Source organism: Haematobia irritans, chromosome 3 (assembly GCF_050003625.1).
Source record: "Haematobia irritans isolate KBUSLIRL chromosome 3, ASM5000362v1, whole genome shotgun sequence".
NCBI lineage: Eukaryota > Metazoa > Arthropoda > Insecta > Diptera > Muscidae > Haematobia > Haematobia irritans.
In genome coordinates this window covers 148,163,349-148,183,432 of record NC_134399.1, presented here as the reverse complement: position 1 = coordinate 148,183,432, position 20,084 = coordinate 148,163,349, and the positions used below count along the sequence as shown (strand labels likewise).

General features: G+C 31.3%; 1 protein-coding gene across 2 annotated transcripts in view; it reads right to left on the bottom strand.

The window, feature by feature from the left end:
- Positions 1–978: 978 nt before the first annotated feature.
- Positions 979–20,084, bottom strand: part of shakB (Innexin family member shaking B) — a 340,164-nt gene continuing 321,058 nt past the window's right edge. For both annotated transcript variants that reach the window (XM_075300013.1, XM_075300012.1), the window contains 5 exons: positions 16,536–16,690; positions 16,278–16,342; positions 4,074–4,240; positions 3,816–3,994; positions 979–3,741 (listed from right to left, as the gene is read on the bottom strand). In XM_075300013.1, coding sequence (XP_075156128.1) covers positions 3,549–3,741; positions 3,816–3,994; positions 4,074–4,240; positions 16,278–16,342; positions 16,536–16,690 — 759 coding nt within the window. In that variant the 3' untranslated portion in view covers positions 979–3,548. The remainder of the gene's footprint in view (positions 3,742–3,815; positions 3,995–4,073; positions 4,241–16,277; positions 16,343–16,535; positions 16,691–20,084) is intronic.

The following is a 20,084-nucleotide window of genomic DNA, read 5'->3' as shown; positions in this document are numbered from 1 at the left end:
TTTCTGAATATGATATATATGTTTATGTTTATGTTTTTTTTTTCGGGGATAGAGATTTCCTTTTTTTTCTCCTATATTCTTTCCTTTTCGAATGGTTATTAGATGATGCGCGCTATTTTCTTCTTTCATTTGTTTTTATATTTTTATTTTATTTTTGTGTGTTGGTTTGTTATGTTTCAGTTTTGAATATGTTTTGCTTTTTTAGGTTTATTTTATTTGTATTTTTTTATTTTTATTTAATGATAAAATATTTTTGTGGTATTTCATTTTCAAGGATGTTGTAGTTGATATTTCTCTTTCTTGTATGTTCTTCGGTATTTTCCTGTTTCTTTTTTCGTTTACTTTGTGGGGGTATTTATTATTATTTTTCACTTCGTATTGAGGGCTGTACGCTATATTCTATTTGTTAGAATACACCTTAGAGGTTTACCTAGCCGTGTTCATTTTCTGGAATTGTAGGCCTAATTGATTTTATAGCTTTTTTTGCTTATTTAAATGCCAAGAAAAATGATTGTGTATTGTGAAATTAGATTAAAGTTGTAAAAATTATTTATTTACAATAGCTATAGGTTTAGGAAGTTGTTTCGTTCATATTTAGAATGTAGACTTCAAAGACATTTTCTTGAAACTTTGTGATTTGTTAAATATTTTTTTTTTGAATACATAAACTGTTTAAAAAGTTTTTATTTACTACCATGCGCAAAATATTTGAAACAGTTTCATTAATGAAGGAATTAAAATATTTCTTATAAAGGTTGCGTTACGTATTTTGCTTTCAAAGAGAAAATTCAACTCTTCAATCAACGGACGCATTAGCGCATGGTATGTAACTCAACCTTAACCATCCAACACAATTTTATTTCAATTATTTCTTTGACTAAATATTAATAAAAAAATATTTTAATTGAGTGTTTTGCAAACTTGCAATATTTATATATATTTGAAAATTTTAATACATTTATTTCAGTAGTATTGCTCTGCATTAAAAATTGGCAACATGAAAAACATTTACGAAAGAATTTGGGAAATTTGAACTAAAAAAGAACTTCTTTAGAAGTGAAGAAGAATATATACATCAAATGTTTAAAACGCATATTTTGGGGAAAAATGCTGCTTTTTTTAGTTATGTATAAGTGCACCCAGAGAAGGAATATGATCACCTCAACCATGTTTCAAGAGCAAAATGTTATTTTTGAATGGTGACCATGTAACATGTTTATCGCAACTATGTTATTTTCTCGGATTTTTGGCGTGAAAACAACATTTTTGCCATAAACATGTTACATGGTCACCATCCAAAAATAACATTTTGCTCTTGAAACATGGTTGAGGTGATCATATTCCTTCTCTGCGTGTGAATTTGCTATTTATGCCTTTGTTTAAGACATAGGACTTTTCGGTTTTACTTTTTATGCATTTTGGCGTACATTATGTTAAAGGTCCTTCCTTTGTTAATGAAACTAAATATTACACAAATCACCTCCATTCGAGATGAAGCAATTCTATGCATTTGAAGAACAAAGAAATTTATTGCAAAACAAATAGATCTCAAGATTGAACATTTCGTATCTATTTGAAAATATTCCTCGCTAGGGTTGCTATTTGTTTTTTTTTTAATAGAAATAGCAGAGCAATAAAGATTTGAAAGATATACATCTTCTCTAATAATCAAACTTAATTTAATCGTCAAATATTGTATAGAATGTGTATATTTACATTCATAAGAAGAAATTTGGAACCACAGAAAATTGTTTCATGTTATACCCAGAGAAGGGATATGATCACCTCAAACGTGTTTCAAGATTAAAATGTTATTTTTGAAGGGGAACATGTTTATCGAAACCATATTATTTTCTCAGAAATTGTGTATCTAATTTCGGCAAGCATGTTATGTTTGGAGGAAAATATTTTTTCCATAGAAATGTTTCATGGTCCCGGTTCAAAAATAATATTATACTCCTGTAATATTTTTGAGGTAATCATATTCCTTCTCTTCGTGTGGGCAGAGATCTGGAACTTGCCTACGGTATTGTAAAAATTGTATCATTTTAGCTTTCAAATATCTTGTACTTTAATATTCAATTTATTAAATATGAATAAGTATGCTTCAAGCAAATATATGTGTACTATGCTCTGAAGTCTTAAAAATTTCAAAATAATGCTTTAATAAATCATTAGTTTCATGGGAAAATTTTAGATAAATATATACAAAAATGTTTTCCTTAAATTTGTAGGAGTAACTGTAAGATCCGACACAATCAAATTTCTAAGCATTCAATAGGGTTTTTTGCGTTTTCTTCATTTTCTATAAAAAAGAATTTCTTTTATTTTTTTTTATGAAATTTTTCCTTTTTAAATTTCCTGAAATGAACACATAGTGTTGTTTGGCCGATTGCCTCTCTGTTGTCCGTTAGTAAATTCCTTTCGGTTTTGTTTTAGCCGTTGGATGTCATTTTCCTTGTGATCTTAGTCAAAGTATGCGGCCAATACAAAAATGCAATTATACACCTGGTGTTGTCTCCAATTTTTTCATCATTTTTTTAGTAAAATTTTTCTGTTTCTGATTTTAAGCTTAAGGTTCTATCATGATTATAAAGTGTTAAACTACACAAAAGCAGCGGAGCCAGTGTGGTAAAAAATGTTCTCAATTCAATTAATTGGTAAATGATAGCTGATCGCGGCGCTCTTTCGTTTCGCTTGATGATCGAATTTCTCTTTTTAACTAAACCTCTCAAGGGTCTAAGGCTGCAATGGTGGCGGCAAATGATCATGCTTTTGACAATTTTGATCTCATGATGAATGGATCGGCGGTGATGGTATTTGTGGTGGTGGTAGTGACGATTGATCTTTGATCTTATAACTATATTGTTATATTATTTTACACATTGCCTTTGAAAAAATAAAAGACAATTGTATGGTATTATAAATCGATCCTTAGCTTAAAGTGATGGTGGCTTAAAAAAACAAAAAACTTCTTCTGATGTGAATTTTCCCGTCATTTGTGGTTTCAGCTGGTGTGATGTGACTGATTGACTCTTCTATTTATATATGTATGAATGTATGCTGGAAAAGAATGGTAGATTCTTGGCGGGTTTGCTAGCGCTGCTGAAGGCTTTATTTGTTTTCTCTTTCTCACTTCTTGGGATTTTGTGCGTCGTCGGGTTTCTTTATTATTTCTAACAATCCGATGATATCCTTTAGCCCCGGCAGCTGAAGCACTTCATACCATCCTTAGTGGTGTTGATATTGTGTTGATGTTTCTTCGATTGTTCCCATCTATATTGATGTCCTTGATGAAGTTGATGATTGGCTGTTGATTCGGGTTTTTGTGTTTGTGGTAAATTTTCTTTTGCTAATAAAAAAGCAAGTTGGCAGCATTGTTTCATTTTTTACATATTGACTTTGGTATGTATGTGTGTTTTTGGTTGCTTTGTATTTCGTTTCATTGTGTGTGTATTTTTGGTATTTTTTCATTTCATTGAAGTTTTACTGTTTTTTTAGATGGAGACAACAGTTTGCATTTTGTATGGTTTCTAATACTCCCAATATCATGCATCCTGAATTTCGCCCTTTAGTCCAGGCACCCTGTGGTGTTGGTTATGTCCTAAACGATTGGCTAAATCCTGTACAACATCTCGAAATATAACCGTATCTATGTTTTCACCTAATAAATACAATAAAAACCAATCGCCCATCTTTGAACGACGAACGATTATTTCTATAGCGTCTCGACGCACTAACCTGTAATGCAAATAGAAGAGAGAGACAGAATTAGTTTTTTTATTTTTGAAATTATACTTTTAGAAATAACTTACCTAAATCTCATACGAAATAAGTACACCCTCATACGTGGTGAAAATATAATAACCACCCTGTATATAATTGTTAATAATGTCAATAATGTTAATAATATAAACCAAAACCAAAGGAAAATATAGATTTTTTCATTAACAACATTTAATGGCAATATGCATATAGCATCATGTTTCTCCACCTATAAGAAGAATTAGAAAGAAAATTGAACATTTTAATTAATTTTCAAAAAAGATATTAAATATTTTGTAAGTACTCACCTCCCCGCTCGAACCATATTTAAAAAATGTACATTTGGTCATTCTAGGGAATATGTATATCATGGGATCCATACGGTCTTCTTGATCAGCCTCCATGTATTGTATCACATCTAAGCCAAATGTCATAAATTCGCCATCGAAAAATCGATTCATAAGAAACATTTGACCTGAAATTTATGAATATTAAAGGAAACCATTAATAAAGTAAGTAAAAATGTATTATAGGATTACATGTAAATTTATAAATTATAAATTGGGCGATTTAACAATTATATTTCGATATTCTACGATATTCTATTCTATCTATTCTATTTCGATATTCTATTGAAAACCCACATTTCAAATAATTGTGCTATTGAGTTCACCCATTTATACGCTTTTTCCTGAAGCAAACCCCTTACGAATATAAAATTTTTTTCGCAGTTCTTTTAAAAATAACTAATGCTGTCATTGAACTGTTGTTGGCTAAAACTTTTTTGTTTACTTGGCTATCAGCCTATGACCAATTATTAGACATCTGTTATTAGTTTTGAGATAGTCCTCTTCGTTATTGCTTATTCGATAACGACCACATTACATTCCACTGAGTATAACAATATATTGGTTTTTGTGAATCTTGTCTTTGTTGTGATATTCATATCATGGCTAGTCAGTACTTTTTGTATTTTGTGGAAAGCTTCTATTGCCATTTTTATACGGCACTTCATTTCTTTGTAGCTATTCCACTGATCATTTATAGAGAATCCAAGATATGTGAGGTTCAAAACTCTCGAGATAGTTATCAGACTTACCCCCATTTTCATGAAGCTCCGTTAGTACTCCGTTAGCTAACGAACTTATAAACCATACTATGGACATATCTGTCATCTTGCCTATATATTCCACATGCCAGTTAGAAATTTCACTGCTGAAAATTTTTTCAGTTAAAGTTAACCGGAAAAAAGATATTTGCAATTTACTTTCTGTTAATTGGCAGTTAAAGCCTAAAGGAGCTACATGAAAATGGCTGTTAAAATATAAATTTTTCGATTTTATTCTACTATTTGAAACATCGTCTTTTTGAAAATCGACATTGGTTAACATTTGTTATTTTCAAAGTATGACATTATGAATTTCAAAATTTAATTTTTTTAAGAATTATGAATTTTAGTTTTGCTATTATTAAAAAATCCACCAGAGTCATAGGTGACCTAAAGATCTTGACGAAAAGAAGAGGAAAACAAGTAAGAAAAGTAGAAAATCGGGCCGACTATATCATACCCTAAACCACCCTTACTGAATTAGTAATCATAAGCATTTATGGGGTAACATTGATATAGGTCTGGGAGATAAACCGCAGTAGCATATTTAAGAAAATTAAGGGGTACATGTTTATGGGTGCTTTGTCTCAATCTGACTGTAGCTCATAGTCACTATTGCCAGGGAAAATGTTCGGTTTACCCTACAAGGACAAAAAAGTTCCCTACTTTTCCATACATTCCCAAACAATTTTCCCTACAATAACAATGCTATAGAAGATTACATTTAGCCAAATTTGAGTAAGATCGGTTTATAAATAAGGGTTTTATGGCCAAATTTAGAAAACTCGGGCGGTACATATGTATGGGAGCTATATCTAAATCTGAACCGATTTCGATGATTTTTTGTTAGTGCTATAGAAGATTACATGTAGCCAAATTTGAGTAAGATCGGTTGATAAATAAAGCGTTTGTGGCCAAATTTGCGAAAATCGGGCGACACAGATATATGAGAGCTATATCTAAATCTGAACCGATTTGGATGAAATTTTGCAGACTTGAAGGGTGATGAAAAAGATTACCTTTTGTTTAAAAAAAGCGCAACGTGACCCCATTTGTCGAAATCGGGCGATACATATATATGGAAGCTATATCTAAATTTGATCCGATTTCTTCCGAATTCAATAGCGTTCGTCCTTGTGCCCAAAAAACTCCCTTCACCAAATTTCATCAAAATCGGTTAATAATTGCGACCGGAATCCTGTGAAATACATGGACAGATGGACGGACACCAAGCGCTAGATCGACTCAGGAGGTGATTCTGAGTCGATCGGTATATATTTTATGGGGTCTAAAATCAATATTTCTGGTAGGCACATTTTTTTTGACAAATCAAACTTATTATACCCTGACCACTATGTGGTTTAGGGTATAAATAACATATTGCCATGGGTACAATGTGTTCCTTTGATTTTGCTTAGCACAGAAGGACGTACTTCTCTGATAATTTTTTTTTATTGATCCACAGTCGACAAACATATTGCAGAGTTAAGTGACTTGACATTAAATGGATATGTTTATATAAATGAAAATTCTTAACTGAGATCAATTTGCCCTAAAAATGTAATAGATATTCAATGATTGATGTGGATAGCTTAATAATACCAAACTTAATTTTGAGAATTTTGCCCCTAGAATCTCTGACTCCCCGTTTAGATTGCTTCATTCATCTAAAACCTCTTTAGGATTCGATAGAAAATGATCGACATTTCATTCTCTTCTCTAGCAACCTTACGGGAAATTAGTGCAAATTGGCACTGACGGAGCTATCACAGGACATGTACCGGTGATCCAGTTTGTCGCAGTTTTTAAGTAGTCAAAATTTAATGATTTCCATACTCGCTTGATATAAAAATCTCATTGGATCTACACATATAGTGAAGTAGAATTACTAGGATAACCTATTGTTCAACATATTTCAAAAGTTTTTCATTGGTGGTGTGATTTGGATAACCAAAACGAAACAGATTCCTAAGAGTTTGTCCAAGACTAGTTCATGAGGACCTCTATATGAAGTGCTACTACTAAACTGTTCCAAGACATGGCCTTAGGAACGATTCCAAGATGTGTCCTAAAGTGTAAATTTACCCCGTCAATGGCAAACCCATGTTAAAGTGACCGGTCCCTTCCATACGTCTTGACCAGAACTAGGATTGGTCTATACACACCAACAGGGTTGCCAAAAAATTATTATTATTTGAATTTGGTTCGATGGTGTGGTTCACTTTGGGTTTAATGAACTGCGTGAATTTATTCTGATAATTGGTTGATACTTTTGCTGCAAGTAGAGAATGCTGATGAGGAATGTGGTAATTCCGAAACGTGCGTCCATGCAACCATCTTGCAGTCTATAGGGATTTACCCAAATAAATTTGACAAACATTATTTTCCTCTGTTGATTAAGCTACACTTGTAGTTTATTCAATGTATGATTTTAAGCAGAAATAAAAAACAACAAAATGAAATAAAATTTTGAAAAAATTTCTATAGAAATAAAATTTTGAGAAAATTTTCTATAGAAATAAAATTTTGACAATATTTGCTATAGAAATAAAATTTTGACAAAATTTTCTATAGAAATAAAATTCCTGTAATATCCCTGTATAGTAATACATATTCCAAAATATTTGAATTGTTTATGAAAATGTAGATAAAGGTTTTATCCTAATTTTTCCCTTTGATAATGTATAGATAAATATAGATTAAAACATATTGTTAATATCTCTGATGAAAAGTCTTATTTGTAGCAATATCTAAAAGATAAAATCTCATTCAAGCATTGTAATTATATTGAGAAATGAAAACTAATAAAGACGAATTCCAAAATTTAAATTGCATTTTGAATTGAAAATTTTCTATAGAACTAAAATTTTGACGCAATTTTCTGTAGAAATAAAAGGTTGACAAAATTTTCTACAGAAATAAAATATTGACAAAATTTACTATAGAAATAAAATTTTTACAAAATTTTCTATAGAAATAAAATTTTGACAAAATTTTCTACAGAGATACAATTTTGCCAAAATTTTCTATAGAAATAAAATTTTTATAAAATTTTCTACAGAAAAAAAAATTTGAAAAAATTTTCTATGCAAATAAAATTTTGACAAAATGTTTTATACAAATAAAATGTTGGCAAAATTTTTTATACAAATAAAATTTTGACAAATTTTTCTACACAAATACGATTTTAACAAAATTTTCTATAAAAAAATATAAATAAAAATTTGACAAAATTTTCTATGGAAGTAAAATTTTTGGTTTGGTATGAAATTTGGTCTAATTTCAATAAATCTTGGTCCAAAATAAAGATTCATTGTGGCAACGCTAAACACCAGGGACTAGTCCTGTGCCGCTCCTCCATTTCCCGTAGGGAAGCTAACTAAAATCGAATTTTGTAAATCGGTGTTAGTTTTTCCAATATCAAGACATAGAAATCCGATTAATCATTTTCGACAAGATATAAATATTACCCATATTTCGAAGTATTGTGATTAATAGTTATGTGGGTAATTTTTGACAAGAATATATGCCCTCATCAATAATTTGGTGAAAAGTTCTTTTGGAGGAATTATGTTTCTAAACTACTAAATTCAAATATGAATAAAATGGTTTAATTAATTCATCATACATATTTGAAACTAAATAATAAATACTTATATATGAAGCATTGAAGGGTATATACAGAATAAATTGAGATATTTAAGCAAATAAACAAATTTTTGATCAATATTTGTTTATTATTGTAAATTATGGCAACATCTGTGGATTTTTAATGATCTACAGAGGCATTAACGCAATCGACGAATGATGATTTGTATACATATTCAATATTGATCAAGTATTTTATAGGCAATTAATATTATGATATGAAAATCACACACACACGCACATACACATTCCAAAGCACATGTTTCTTTATTTATCCATATATTTTTCACAATTTCTAAATTATTTGGTAAAAACCATTTGCAAGACAATTAAGATGATTTATGGGTTGATATTCTGAAAAAAATATAATGGAAATATATTTCATAGCTATTATCTAAAGTTGAAGGAATTCCCAAACAATTTTTCCAACGGTTATTAAAACTCATAGTTAGGCTAGGCCCAGGCTCACTTTGAGTGCTGCCCAATTCCATGTTATGCTCAATGGCAAGGGACCTCCTTTTTATAGCCGAGTCCGAACGGCGTTCCACATTGCAGTGAAACCACTTAGAGAAGCTTTGAAACCCTCAGAAATGTCACCAGCATAACTGAGGTGGGATAATCCACCGCTGAAAAACTTTTTTTGGTGTTCGGTCGTAGCAGGAATCGAACCCACGACCTTGTGTATGCAAGGCGGGCATGCTAACCATTGCACCACGTGGGTTACATAAGGTAAAATGTCCCGTTGTTTTTAAAGCTTTACTTAGTCTACACATCTATCGGAATGTCGGTTTACAAAAATATGACAATCATAAATTATTCTAACAATTGGGAGCCCGTTAGAATCTAGGCTAGAACCCACGACTTTATATATCCCACAAGGCAACTACTACTACTTGGTACCATAGTCGTTCACATTACACTTCCAAAAGTCAATTTAACTAGATTTCAACTGTCATTTGCCATATAGAGAAGAAGAAAATTTCCCGGGAATTCCCGCACTTCATTTCCTGGAAAGCGGGAGCGAAAAAACTAGCACATTCCCGTTCCCGGGAAAAACCCTATTTGTTATATATGTTGAACAATAGATTACTTTTATAATTGTGTTTCTTTAAATTTGTAATTTCATTAAGATTTTAATATCAATAATGTATAGAATTTAATAAAACTGCCAAAGCAAAACTACTTTCGCCCGTAACGAAATTTAAAACGCTTTAAATTTGTCTTTGTGATAAATCATTTTCTATAGAGGCAAACAAGACCAAATTTTGACAAGCGTTGTAACGATTGCCTCTTATATTTTTTATTGCCTTTTAAATCAAATTAAAAAATTGTGATACACTGAAAAAACTATTTCATGTCTTTAAAATACGAGTGCAAATTTTGCATAGACGACGCATTTCTCTAATATAAAGTTTTTTTCCTTGTCCAAAAGTCGATAAAAATTTCAATGAAGTCGTATTGTCTTTATAATTAAGTGATTTGACTTAAAAATGGGTATCATAACATGAAAAAAAAATGTTTGCGCTAAGGTCAACTTGACTTTAATACTTCAGAAAATTCTTTAAATTTAATGAAATTGTCTTTAAATTTGTTGTCTTATTGCATCTTGACTACAAAGCAAAAAATCGTTCAATGAATTTGGAAGTACTTGTAAAGGCACAAGTTTAAAAGCATTTAAAAAAATTTCCTTCCAGAGATGTTCTTTATTTCAACTACTCAGGAACTTCTTTTAATTCAATTTTTTTATAGCTCGGTTTTTTTCATATTTTCAAAGGGAAATTTTAACATTTTTTGTTTCAAATATGTTAAAAACAGGGTAAGGATTAATAAAATGTTATAAATTATTTAAATTTTGTCGAAAAAGTTTCTAAATTCATTCTAGAAATATTGCGAAATCTTGAAAATAATTGAAGTTAAGGGTTTCAGACAAGCGTTAGATTGCATTAAAAATCATAAAAAATTTATATGATGTATAAATTTGAAATTAAAGTAACTATCTTAATAAAGGTTGGAATTTTCATATTTCATAAAAACATCCTTGCAACAGACAAGCGTTAGAATGCATTAAAAATCATAAAAAATGTATATGATGTATAAATTTGAAATTAAAGTAACTATTTTAATAAAGGTTGGAATTTTCATATTTCATAAAGCTTAGCATATAGTTAGGTACATAGTTGGTAAGTTAAATTTTAATTTTGGTTACGTCTTAGATGTATCTATATAGATTTGATTCTTTTAAAAAAAAAATTATAAAATGGATACGTTATATGTAGTAGGATTGGATATAAATGAAATAGGAGTTTCCCCTTTAAATGCATTATGTTGTATGGTTCGCGTGTCATTGCATTCACGCATAATATGATCAAGTGTTCTATTAGGACCATTACAATTACAACTTGGGTGGTTGGGGGCTTTGATGAGGTGACCATGTGAAAGTAAAGTATGGCCTAACCTTAATATAAAAATCTTTATTAGGTGTAATCATGAAAGCTTTGATAGATCAGAGTTTAGGTAATCTTTGATTGAAATCCTGCTAGGATTTATTGATCTATACCAAGGACTCGGATGTAAAAAGGGGATATCATTGGCTTTTAAATTCTCTTGAACGAACCTGTATGAATCTCTTAAATTAAAATTCTCTGTTCATATCAAAGGAGCTTTTAAGCCCTGCTTTGCAGCATTATCTGCGAATTCATTACCTGTTATATTGTCGTGACCAGGGGTCCAAATAAGTACAATTTTAGGATGTTTCTCGAGCAATTTACTTCTTATATAATCTGTGTAGGAGTTGTTAGCATCTTTGATTTAAAGTTTTTTTTTGGAATTAACCAAAAAAATTTTGCTTTGATGTATCCGTTATAATTTGGATTTTTAAACTGGCAGTTTCTTGTACGTGATTAGCTTTATTAATATGTCACAAAAAGATAAATACTAAATAATAGAACCTCGATAAATGAAATCTATATCCTAATGTTAATTTTATTGATCTTATATTTAAAGCCAGATAGGTTGCTAAAAATGTTGTTATTTTAAAGAAGCCACAATCTTTGGATCCAAGTAAATGTTTTCCTCATGTGACATACATAAATTTCAGACTTTTGAAAACATTGCAATTTTTGCCATTTTAATAACGAGTTATGACCAATGATTTCGGTATTGATTCCGAGCCGCTAAGCGGAGAATTAGAGTAAGGATTCTTTTAAGACACAATTCCCTTTTAAATTTGAGGTTTACATACTTGATTCTAGGAAAAAAATTTTATTTATTCGTTTTTCAGCTTTTATCTTCATATGCTATTAAGTTCCTTTAAAAACACGTTGACGAATAATTAAATTTCTCTGAATTTAGAAATTTCGACTTCAAGTAAAAAAAAACTTTGTAGCGGAGAAATGCGTCTTCTATGCTAAACGAAATCCGCAGTCGTATTTTAAGGACCTAAAATCTTTGGATTCACGACAATGTTTTTTTCAGTATAATCAAGTAAAAATAACGAGAGGTAAAGATTTACATATATTTCCTAACTAATAGTTTTTTAAAGTTTTATTTAAGGACATAAAATCTTTGGATTCACGACAATATTTTTCCAGTATAATCTAGTTAAAATAACGAAAGGTAAAGATTTACATATAATTCCTAACTAATATTTTTTTTTAAGTTTTATGTAATACCGTATTGTACATAACGCCAATAGATCTTTCTTTCTATGAAATATGTTGTTAATCACCACCAATTTTGTTAGACATATGTTATTTGCCACAAAATTCTATTGATCGTTCGTACTTTATGTGTAGTATAAATGCAGGGTCAGTGCCTCTATATGTTTGTCTTTGCTTGTCGTCTTTACTCTTCCTGGGAAATTTTTTAAAATCTCAGTCAAACAATATTTGAGTCAAGAACTTTTTCATTAACCCTGATATTAATTAGCAAATTGTAAAAACAATTTATTGCAGTAAAAAAAAAAAACGTGACTCACTGCACTGTTTCATTTAAAAAAAAAAAAAAACAACTACACATCATTTTATTAAATAAACTTCTCAAAACAAAACAGAGTCTATGCAATATCTCAATAACCTTCAAGCTATGGCTACTTAAAAAATCCCATAAATATATTTATCCGTCAATTCATCCATAATGCATTGAGCCGAGTCGTGTTGTATTCAAAATTATATTCGAATTTAAACAAAACCAGCACTAAATGCCAAAAACGTTGCATACATTAAAAACAGTTTATGAAAATCGATAATCGTTCTGCGGTTAATTATGTTTATTTACATATTCAATTTTTTTTTGGCATATACAACATTGTGTGGTCAGTTTATATAAAGCAAAAAACTAACATTAAAATTCGTATCGATTTGTTTATTTTCGTAAATCAAGCAACAGGCGCTGCAACAATATAAAAACAAAAAACATTTCAGACAATTTTACGACAGCATCGATAGCCTAGGGACATTTGTTCTCTAGCATTATGGACAATGCTGGCAATCGTGATACAGTATGAACGATCAACTGAGAGGAGTATAAATATACAGAACGTCTATGGATGGTGCCACATAAATTACTTGCTTAACGCACGCATTGAAAAAGAGAAAATCACAACAAAATAGACTGTTGTATTTGTTTGAAAAACGTTTGTCAATTTACACTAGTTTACAATGAATGTGTACACTGCAAAAACATATTTATCTGATATTAAAGATTATGCAACCTAAATTTTAGGATGTGCAATTTACAAAATATTAAGAACAAATTTCTTTAAAATAATGCAATTTTAATTAAAATAATGTTTATAATCTTTGCTTCAAAATTTTTTTCATTAAATTTAAGACGCAAATTTTGAAAATTAGCGCCCCTCCGTTAAAGTCGCATGCTTTTGAATCAAGGCTTAATTTCCTTAAAGTAAAGAAACACATATTTGATTTAATGAAACCGTTCTTAAATTAACTGAAATATTGAAACTTTAGATTTAAGATAAAAACGCTTCAAATATAGGCTAAGACTTATTTTGAGGATTTAGCGTCTTTGGTTTAATGTTTTTTTTTAAGAAAACATTTTTTACTTTGATGTTTCTGTTTTAATTTGGACTTTTAAACTGGCATTTGTTTGTACGTGAATTGCTTTATTAATAAATCGCGAAAGGAGAATGAAAATTCGATAAATGAGATCTGCATACTAATTTAATTTTATTGATCCTAGATTTAAAGCCAGATAGGTCGCTAAAAATTTCTTTATTTTAAAGAAGACGCATCTCTGGCTTGGAGTCAATACCAAAATCCTAAAGGGAAGGTCAAAATCTTTGGATCCAAGTAAAGTTTTTTTGTTTTACACGGAAAAACATTTTGACATGTAAAAATTGTCTTGTATTCTAAGACTATCTAGATTTGTTTGTCTATCTGTATATATATTTTTTAACCCTATTACAGTCTTCATAGTTAGAATGATCCGATTTAAGTTGAGTATACGCCGATTTGTTCGTTATGAAGTAGTCATTAAAAAAGGCACAATAAAGCCTTCTCATGACTTCACAAGCATGGAAAGGAAAACATTATACAGTAATCCCTCGATTTACGTGGTGATTGGTTCCAGAATTTGACGATGTTAATCGAAACAACGTAAACCGAATTAAACATATAAACAAAAAAAAAAAATAATTCATTATTCAAAAATATCGGTTTAAAAATTAAGTTCATAAAGAATGAAAAACCCTTACGTTACGCTAAAAACATCCCCCACATCGACAATTGCGTTATATATGCAATATCAATAAGAATTTCAGAAATAAATGTTTCGATGTCATCATCGTTTGTACTTATTCACTTATGGAAAGCGTTTCTGATAAAGTTGGCAGAAAACTCGACGACGTAAATCGAATGGCGACATAAATCAAAGTTGTATGGAACAACGTAAATCGAAACAACGTAAACCGAGGCGACGTAAATCGAGGAATTGCTGTAATCATTTGGTGTACATGGTGCAAACATGATGCAATAGTTAGAATTCCGCCTTGCATACATATCGTCATGGGTTCCAATCCAGTTTCGGTCGAAAACCAAAAAGTTTTTCAGCGGTGGTTTTCCTTACAGTTTTGTTAGTGACGTATCTGAGTATTTCAATGCTATGTGTTTTAAGTGAATACATCGTAATATGAAGCGATCTCGCTCATTAAGAGGAAGTCCTTTGTAGTTGAGCAAAATAGAGAATTGGACTGCTTTCATTGGTTACAGAGAAACTTTCCACCTATGGAATCACAATGGACTATGGGACTGATATAACGAGCTACCACCACACCAACTCTAACCCAAAGTGAATGCAAAAGAACCTTCAATCAAGCTCACGAATGTTCTGGCAAGCCTCTATTGATGTGTGGGGCCAGGAATTATCCTGATGAAATACTTCTCTTATTGAGGGTTAGGTTAGGTGGCAGCCCGGTATAAGGCTCACTTAGACTATTCAGTCTATTGTGATACCACATTGGTGAACTTATCTCTTATCACTGACTATTCGATGTTAAGCTCAATGACAAGGGACCTCCTTTTTTATAGCCGCGTGCGAACGGCGTTCCACATTACAGTGAAACCCCTTAGAGAAGCGTTGAAACACTCAGAATTTCACCAGCATTACTGAGGTGGGATAATCCACCGCTGAAAAACCTTTTGGTGTTCGGTTGAAGCAGGAATCGAACCCACGACCTCGTGTATGCAAGGAGCGCATGCTAACGATTGCACCACGATGGCTCTTATGGAGGGACTCTGGTCACATCTGGGAAATTGCTTCCTTCAGGCGGTTAATTTGTTGCCAAAACAATTTCGGGTTAAGAGTTTTGTCGTATGCGACCAGCACATATCACATAATTTTATACCAAATCAAGTTCAGCACAACCTTCCTGACCATCAATTCTGGCTTGGGCGCAATTTACGCCGGCTTCCCGCAGTTTGACGATGTCCACGATTGTTGGTTTTGATGTGGTAGGTGATCAACTTTTCATCGGCAATCACCAATTACTTTATTTACGATTCAGGAGGTGGGCGCATATGGAAATTCCGTCGCTGAGGATAGATCCAGCTTCTTTTCGTATCCAGCCTTATTCCATTGGAATTTTCTACAATCTTAGACCCACAAACAGGGCGTACATTAGAACTCGTTGATGTCCATGATTTTATCAGCATTTTCGATAATTAGCCTATAGTACAATGTGAATTTTTGGAGTTGGAGATTTTTGGAGACGGGAAACCAAAATTTCGCGTTATTGGAAGTTACAGTATTATTCACATTTTTAGCCGCCTGACTTGGCTTATTGCCCTTATCGAAAAAAAAAATCTTTAAAATATAGCATACTTTGCATTTTTGTGTAAGCCTGCGTACAAGATGGCTAAAAGATGACCAAACTCACACAAAAACTTTTTAGGTACGAAATGTCATCTTTCTATCGTCATCTTACGGAAGCCGATCGGACTTAAGTTATTGGTTTCGTTAAAACAAAATTTTGTTGCATAGTGTTTTCTTGTTTGGCTATTGAGAACTACAATCTTCCATGTCCATTATCAATGGCTGTCTTTCACTTTGTAATTTGTATTTTCGATAGACACCTATTTTGGTTTTGTGTGAGCCACAAGATAATTGTTGCATGGAAATATATAGGGAATTTATTTCATGTCTTCTTCGAATGATGAATATTGAAATAATTGCTTTTTCGCCAAATTCTTAGGAAATATATGAGAACTCACACAAATTAGTGGAAAAAATTATTACTCACCTATCACATTGATGAGTGCTAACAACTCGCAAACATAGTATCTGTACGCCCACCAGTTGTGATATCTGTAAAAATTGATAGGATGTGAGTCGTTTATGGGTTTTTTCATTTCATTTGCGAATGGTCAAATAAAAGTAAAATTTATTGAAAACGGAAATAACATTTGTGGCTGGCGAGAAAATGAGTGTGTGTTTGTATATAGTAAATTTTTCTCTTTTACTATGTGTTTATGATTTTTCATTTTGTGTGTCAACGTACCTTAGATTTTCCCATAAATAATCTAAAAGTAATTTCTTTTTTTGTTTTTTCTCGGCTTCGGAACAGATTCCTATATCTAAGTCCATGATAAGTGCATGAATTTTGCCACCTTCCCAAGACTTCCACAGCCATCTTGGTGTATAAAATAATATTGCCTGCAATGAGAAGGGAGATTATTATTAGTTTTCTAGTTTATTACTTGTGATATCAAATATTATGTTACATTACAAATATTTCGATAACATGGTGGCGTATAAGCAATAATCTATATTACAATACTCATACGCATTGTAGGTCGGTTATTAGACATATAATCTCTCCATAGAGAACCAAAACAACCATTACCATTACAACACCACATAATTAATGACTTTATTGTTTGAAGTATGACAAAATGCCCCTAAAGCAAAAAAAACTTAAAAATAAAAATGCTTCAAATATATTTTAAGTTAAGTTGTTTTTACTTTGATGTATCTGCAACATTTACATTTTTAAACCAACAATAGTATTAATATACACTACAATCTCTTTTAAATTTGATAAATGAGAACGGAATTTTAATTTAAATTTTATTGCGCCTAAGCTTGATAGCTTCCTAAAAAATGTCTTTATTAAAAAAATAATAATAATCGTTTGTTCGGAATCAATTCCAAAATCTTTTGGGAAAAGTCAAAATAAAAATCACCCCAAAACAGATTTCAATTAGCTGAGAAGAAAAACTGCAATCTCTGTAGTTTCAAGAAGTCCAATATGGAGATCGGTTTATATGTGTACTAGATCGACTCAGAATTTCTCTATAAAATTGGTCCGAAGCTAGTATTTCGATTTTAGTATACCGCGTTTGTCCATTCCATTCTATTTCTTTGATGAGGGTATAAAAATTTGTCATTCAATTTGTAACACATCGGAATATGGATTTCCGACTATTTAAAGTATATATATTCTTGATCAGGAAGAAATTCTAAGACGATATAAGCATGTCCGTCTGGCTGTCTGTCTGTTTTAATCACGCCACAGCCTTCAATAATGGCGATATCGTCCTAAAATTTGGCACTGATTCGTGTTTTGTTTGCAGGCAGGTCAAGTTCGAAGATGGGCTATATCGGTCCAAGTTTTGATATAGTCTCTATAAAAACCGACCTCCGGATTTGGTGTCTTAAGCATATAAAAAACCGTAGTTTTTATCCAATTTGCCTGAAATTGGAAATCTAGAGGTATTATAGGACCATAAAAGGTCCAAGTTTTGATATAGTCCCCATATAAACCGACCTCACGATTTGGGGTCTTGAGCGTCTAGAAACTGTATTTTATATTCCATTTGTCTAAAATTGAAAACCTAGAGGTATTTTGGGACCATAAAGAGGTGTGTCGAAAATGGTCCGTATCGATCCATGTTTTGGTATAGCCCCCATACAGACTGATCTCTCGATTTTATTTCTTGGGCTTCTAGAATCCGCAGGTTTTATCCAATTTGCCTGAAAAGGGAAATCTAGAGGTATTTTAAGACCATGAAAAGGAGTGCCGAAAATGGTGCATATCGGTATCCATAGTTTTTATCGAATTTACCTGAAACTAGAAATCTATAGGTATCTTAGGACCATAAAGAGGTGTGTCGAAAATGGTCCGTATCGGTCCATGTTTTGCTATAGCCCTCATATAGACTGATCTCCCGATTTTACTTCTTTGGCTTCTAGAATTCTTAGTTTTTACCCAATTTGTCTGAAGTTGGAATTTTTGAGGTATTTGAGACCCATTAAGGGGTGTGTTGAAAATGGTGAGTATTGGTCCATGCTTTGGTATAGCCGCCATAGAGACCTACCTCCCGAATTTATTTCTAAGATTATCTCGAACCCGGCTGACCATAAATAGGTCAGCCGAATATGGCATGTGTCGACCCATGTTTTGGTATATTCCCCTTTCCTACAAAGTATTTTCGTTAAGAGCAAATTAATCCGAATGTTGAACTCCGTTCAACAGTGATTTTGTCTTTTTCTTATCGTGTAACAATTATTGAATTAATTAATTGAATTTATGAATTGCTAAAATGAATTACACTTAGATAGTTAAGTTCATATCTGCTTATTTACTGATATAGTGGTAACCCTAGCAACTTTCCCTTTCACACAGGGAAAGCTTTCACTCAAATTCTTTTCAAATATTTGTCCTCTTCTAAAATGAATTTCCTTGTACTAATTAATTATGTCTGCCTAATGAATTTTCAATATTTCACTTGTGTTTTGTCAGCCAAACTGGTAAGAAGCCGCCATCCACAATAAATCTGAATTTTATAAGGTTTATACTGAAACTGCCTCTTTTTCTTTACTCTTTGTTTTTCATACTGATTTACGATTCTGGGAGATTATTAAACTATACAGTCCATTCCAGCAAAAAACCATTCTCGGAATTGTACACCGAATTTTTGACAAGCGATTCAACGATTGTCTCTAAAATTTGTGTCAAAAGGAAACTTTGTTTGTTTAAAATTTCGTTCCTCAGAAAAGAAAACTCGTTTTTTGTATTGTGTCTAACATAATTGAATAACATTTAATTATTGATTGTTTGCTTTTTGTACAATAGAGAGAAAAGTGATATAATGTGTCGATAATCCGATAATTAGTTGATATATAGAAAGCTTACAACCATATGTAAAGTTGTGCGACTGTTGCCATTTCAAATTATTTATTTATTTTTTTTAATGTGACCACGTCTATGCCTATACTCTCTTTGTGTTTCTTCTTGCATCTGATTTAGTTAACATTTTGAGCAATTACCTATGTGTGGTTTTTGTATTTCCAAAAAAAAAAAAAAAATACAGTGAAGAAAGTTTGGAGAATATAGTGTAAATTGAGGGAAATAGAGAATGCAAATACTTTAGAATTTTTTTCTCAGTGTAGGTAGTTCCAAAAATTTTTATTTTTTTATTTTATTCTTAAAGAACCAGAAAAAATAGTTTTGCATATATATTAAGTCGTTTTTTTTAAGATGTAGAATTTTAAGTAATTTATATAAATGCTAAATTGTTGAAATTTTATTTTTTTAAATAACAAAAAAAAAAATTACTTTTATTTATCTTATATGAACGCAACCTTTCGATATAGCATCAACGAAAGTATAAAATCCCTTATCCACTATGTCACACTTCTTCTGGCCTGACCCATATATTAAAGCTAATAATTGCCTATTTTGCAAACATAAAATCAACACAAAAGAATGTTTTCATAACGAAAAAATTTTTGGTTTCCTCATATACGCATCCATGACTAATTGCATTTCTTCCACATTTTCAAAAATTCTAAATAGTTTCTTTTCAGCACTTTTGACAACTTTATGGGTTTGCGAAACCTTTGATCTCTAAAGGATCATTATTTACAAATGGAAACCACACATTTTTAGAGGCAGAGCATTTTTTTTTTTTATTTTTAATAGGTAGACAATAGGAAAATCACTTCATAAAATACTTTTTAATAAGTTTCCATTACTTGCAGAAAATGTGAGTGTTCACGCATCATTGTAGAAGAAATAAAATTAATACTTATCATTGGCGTGGCA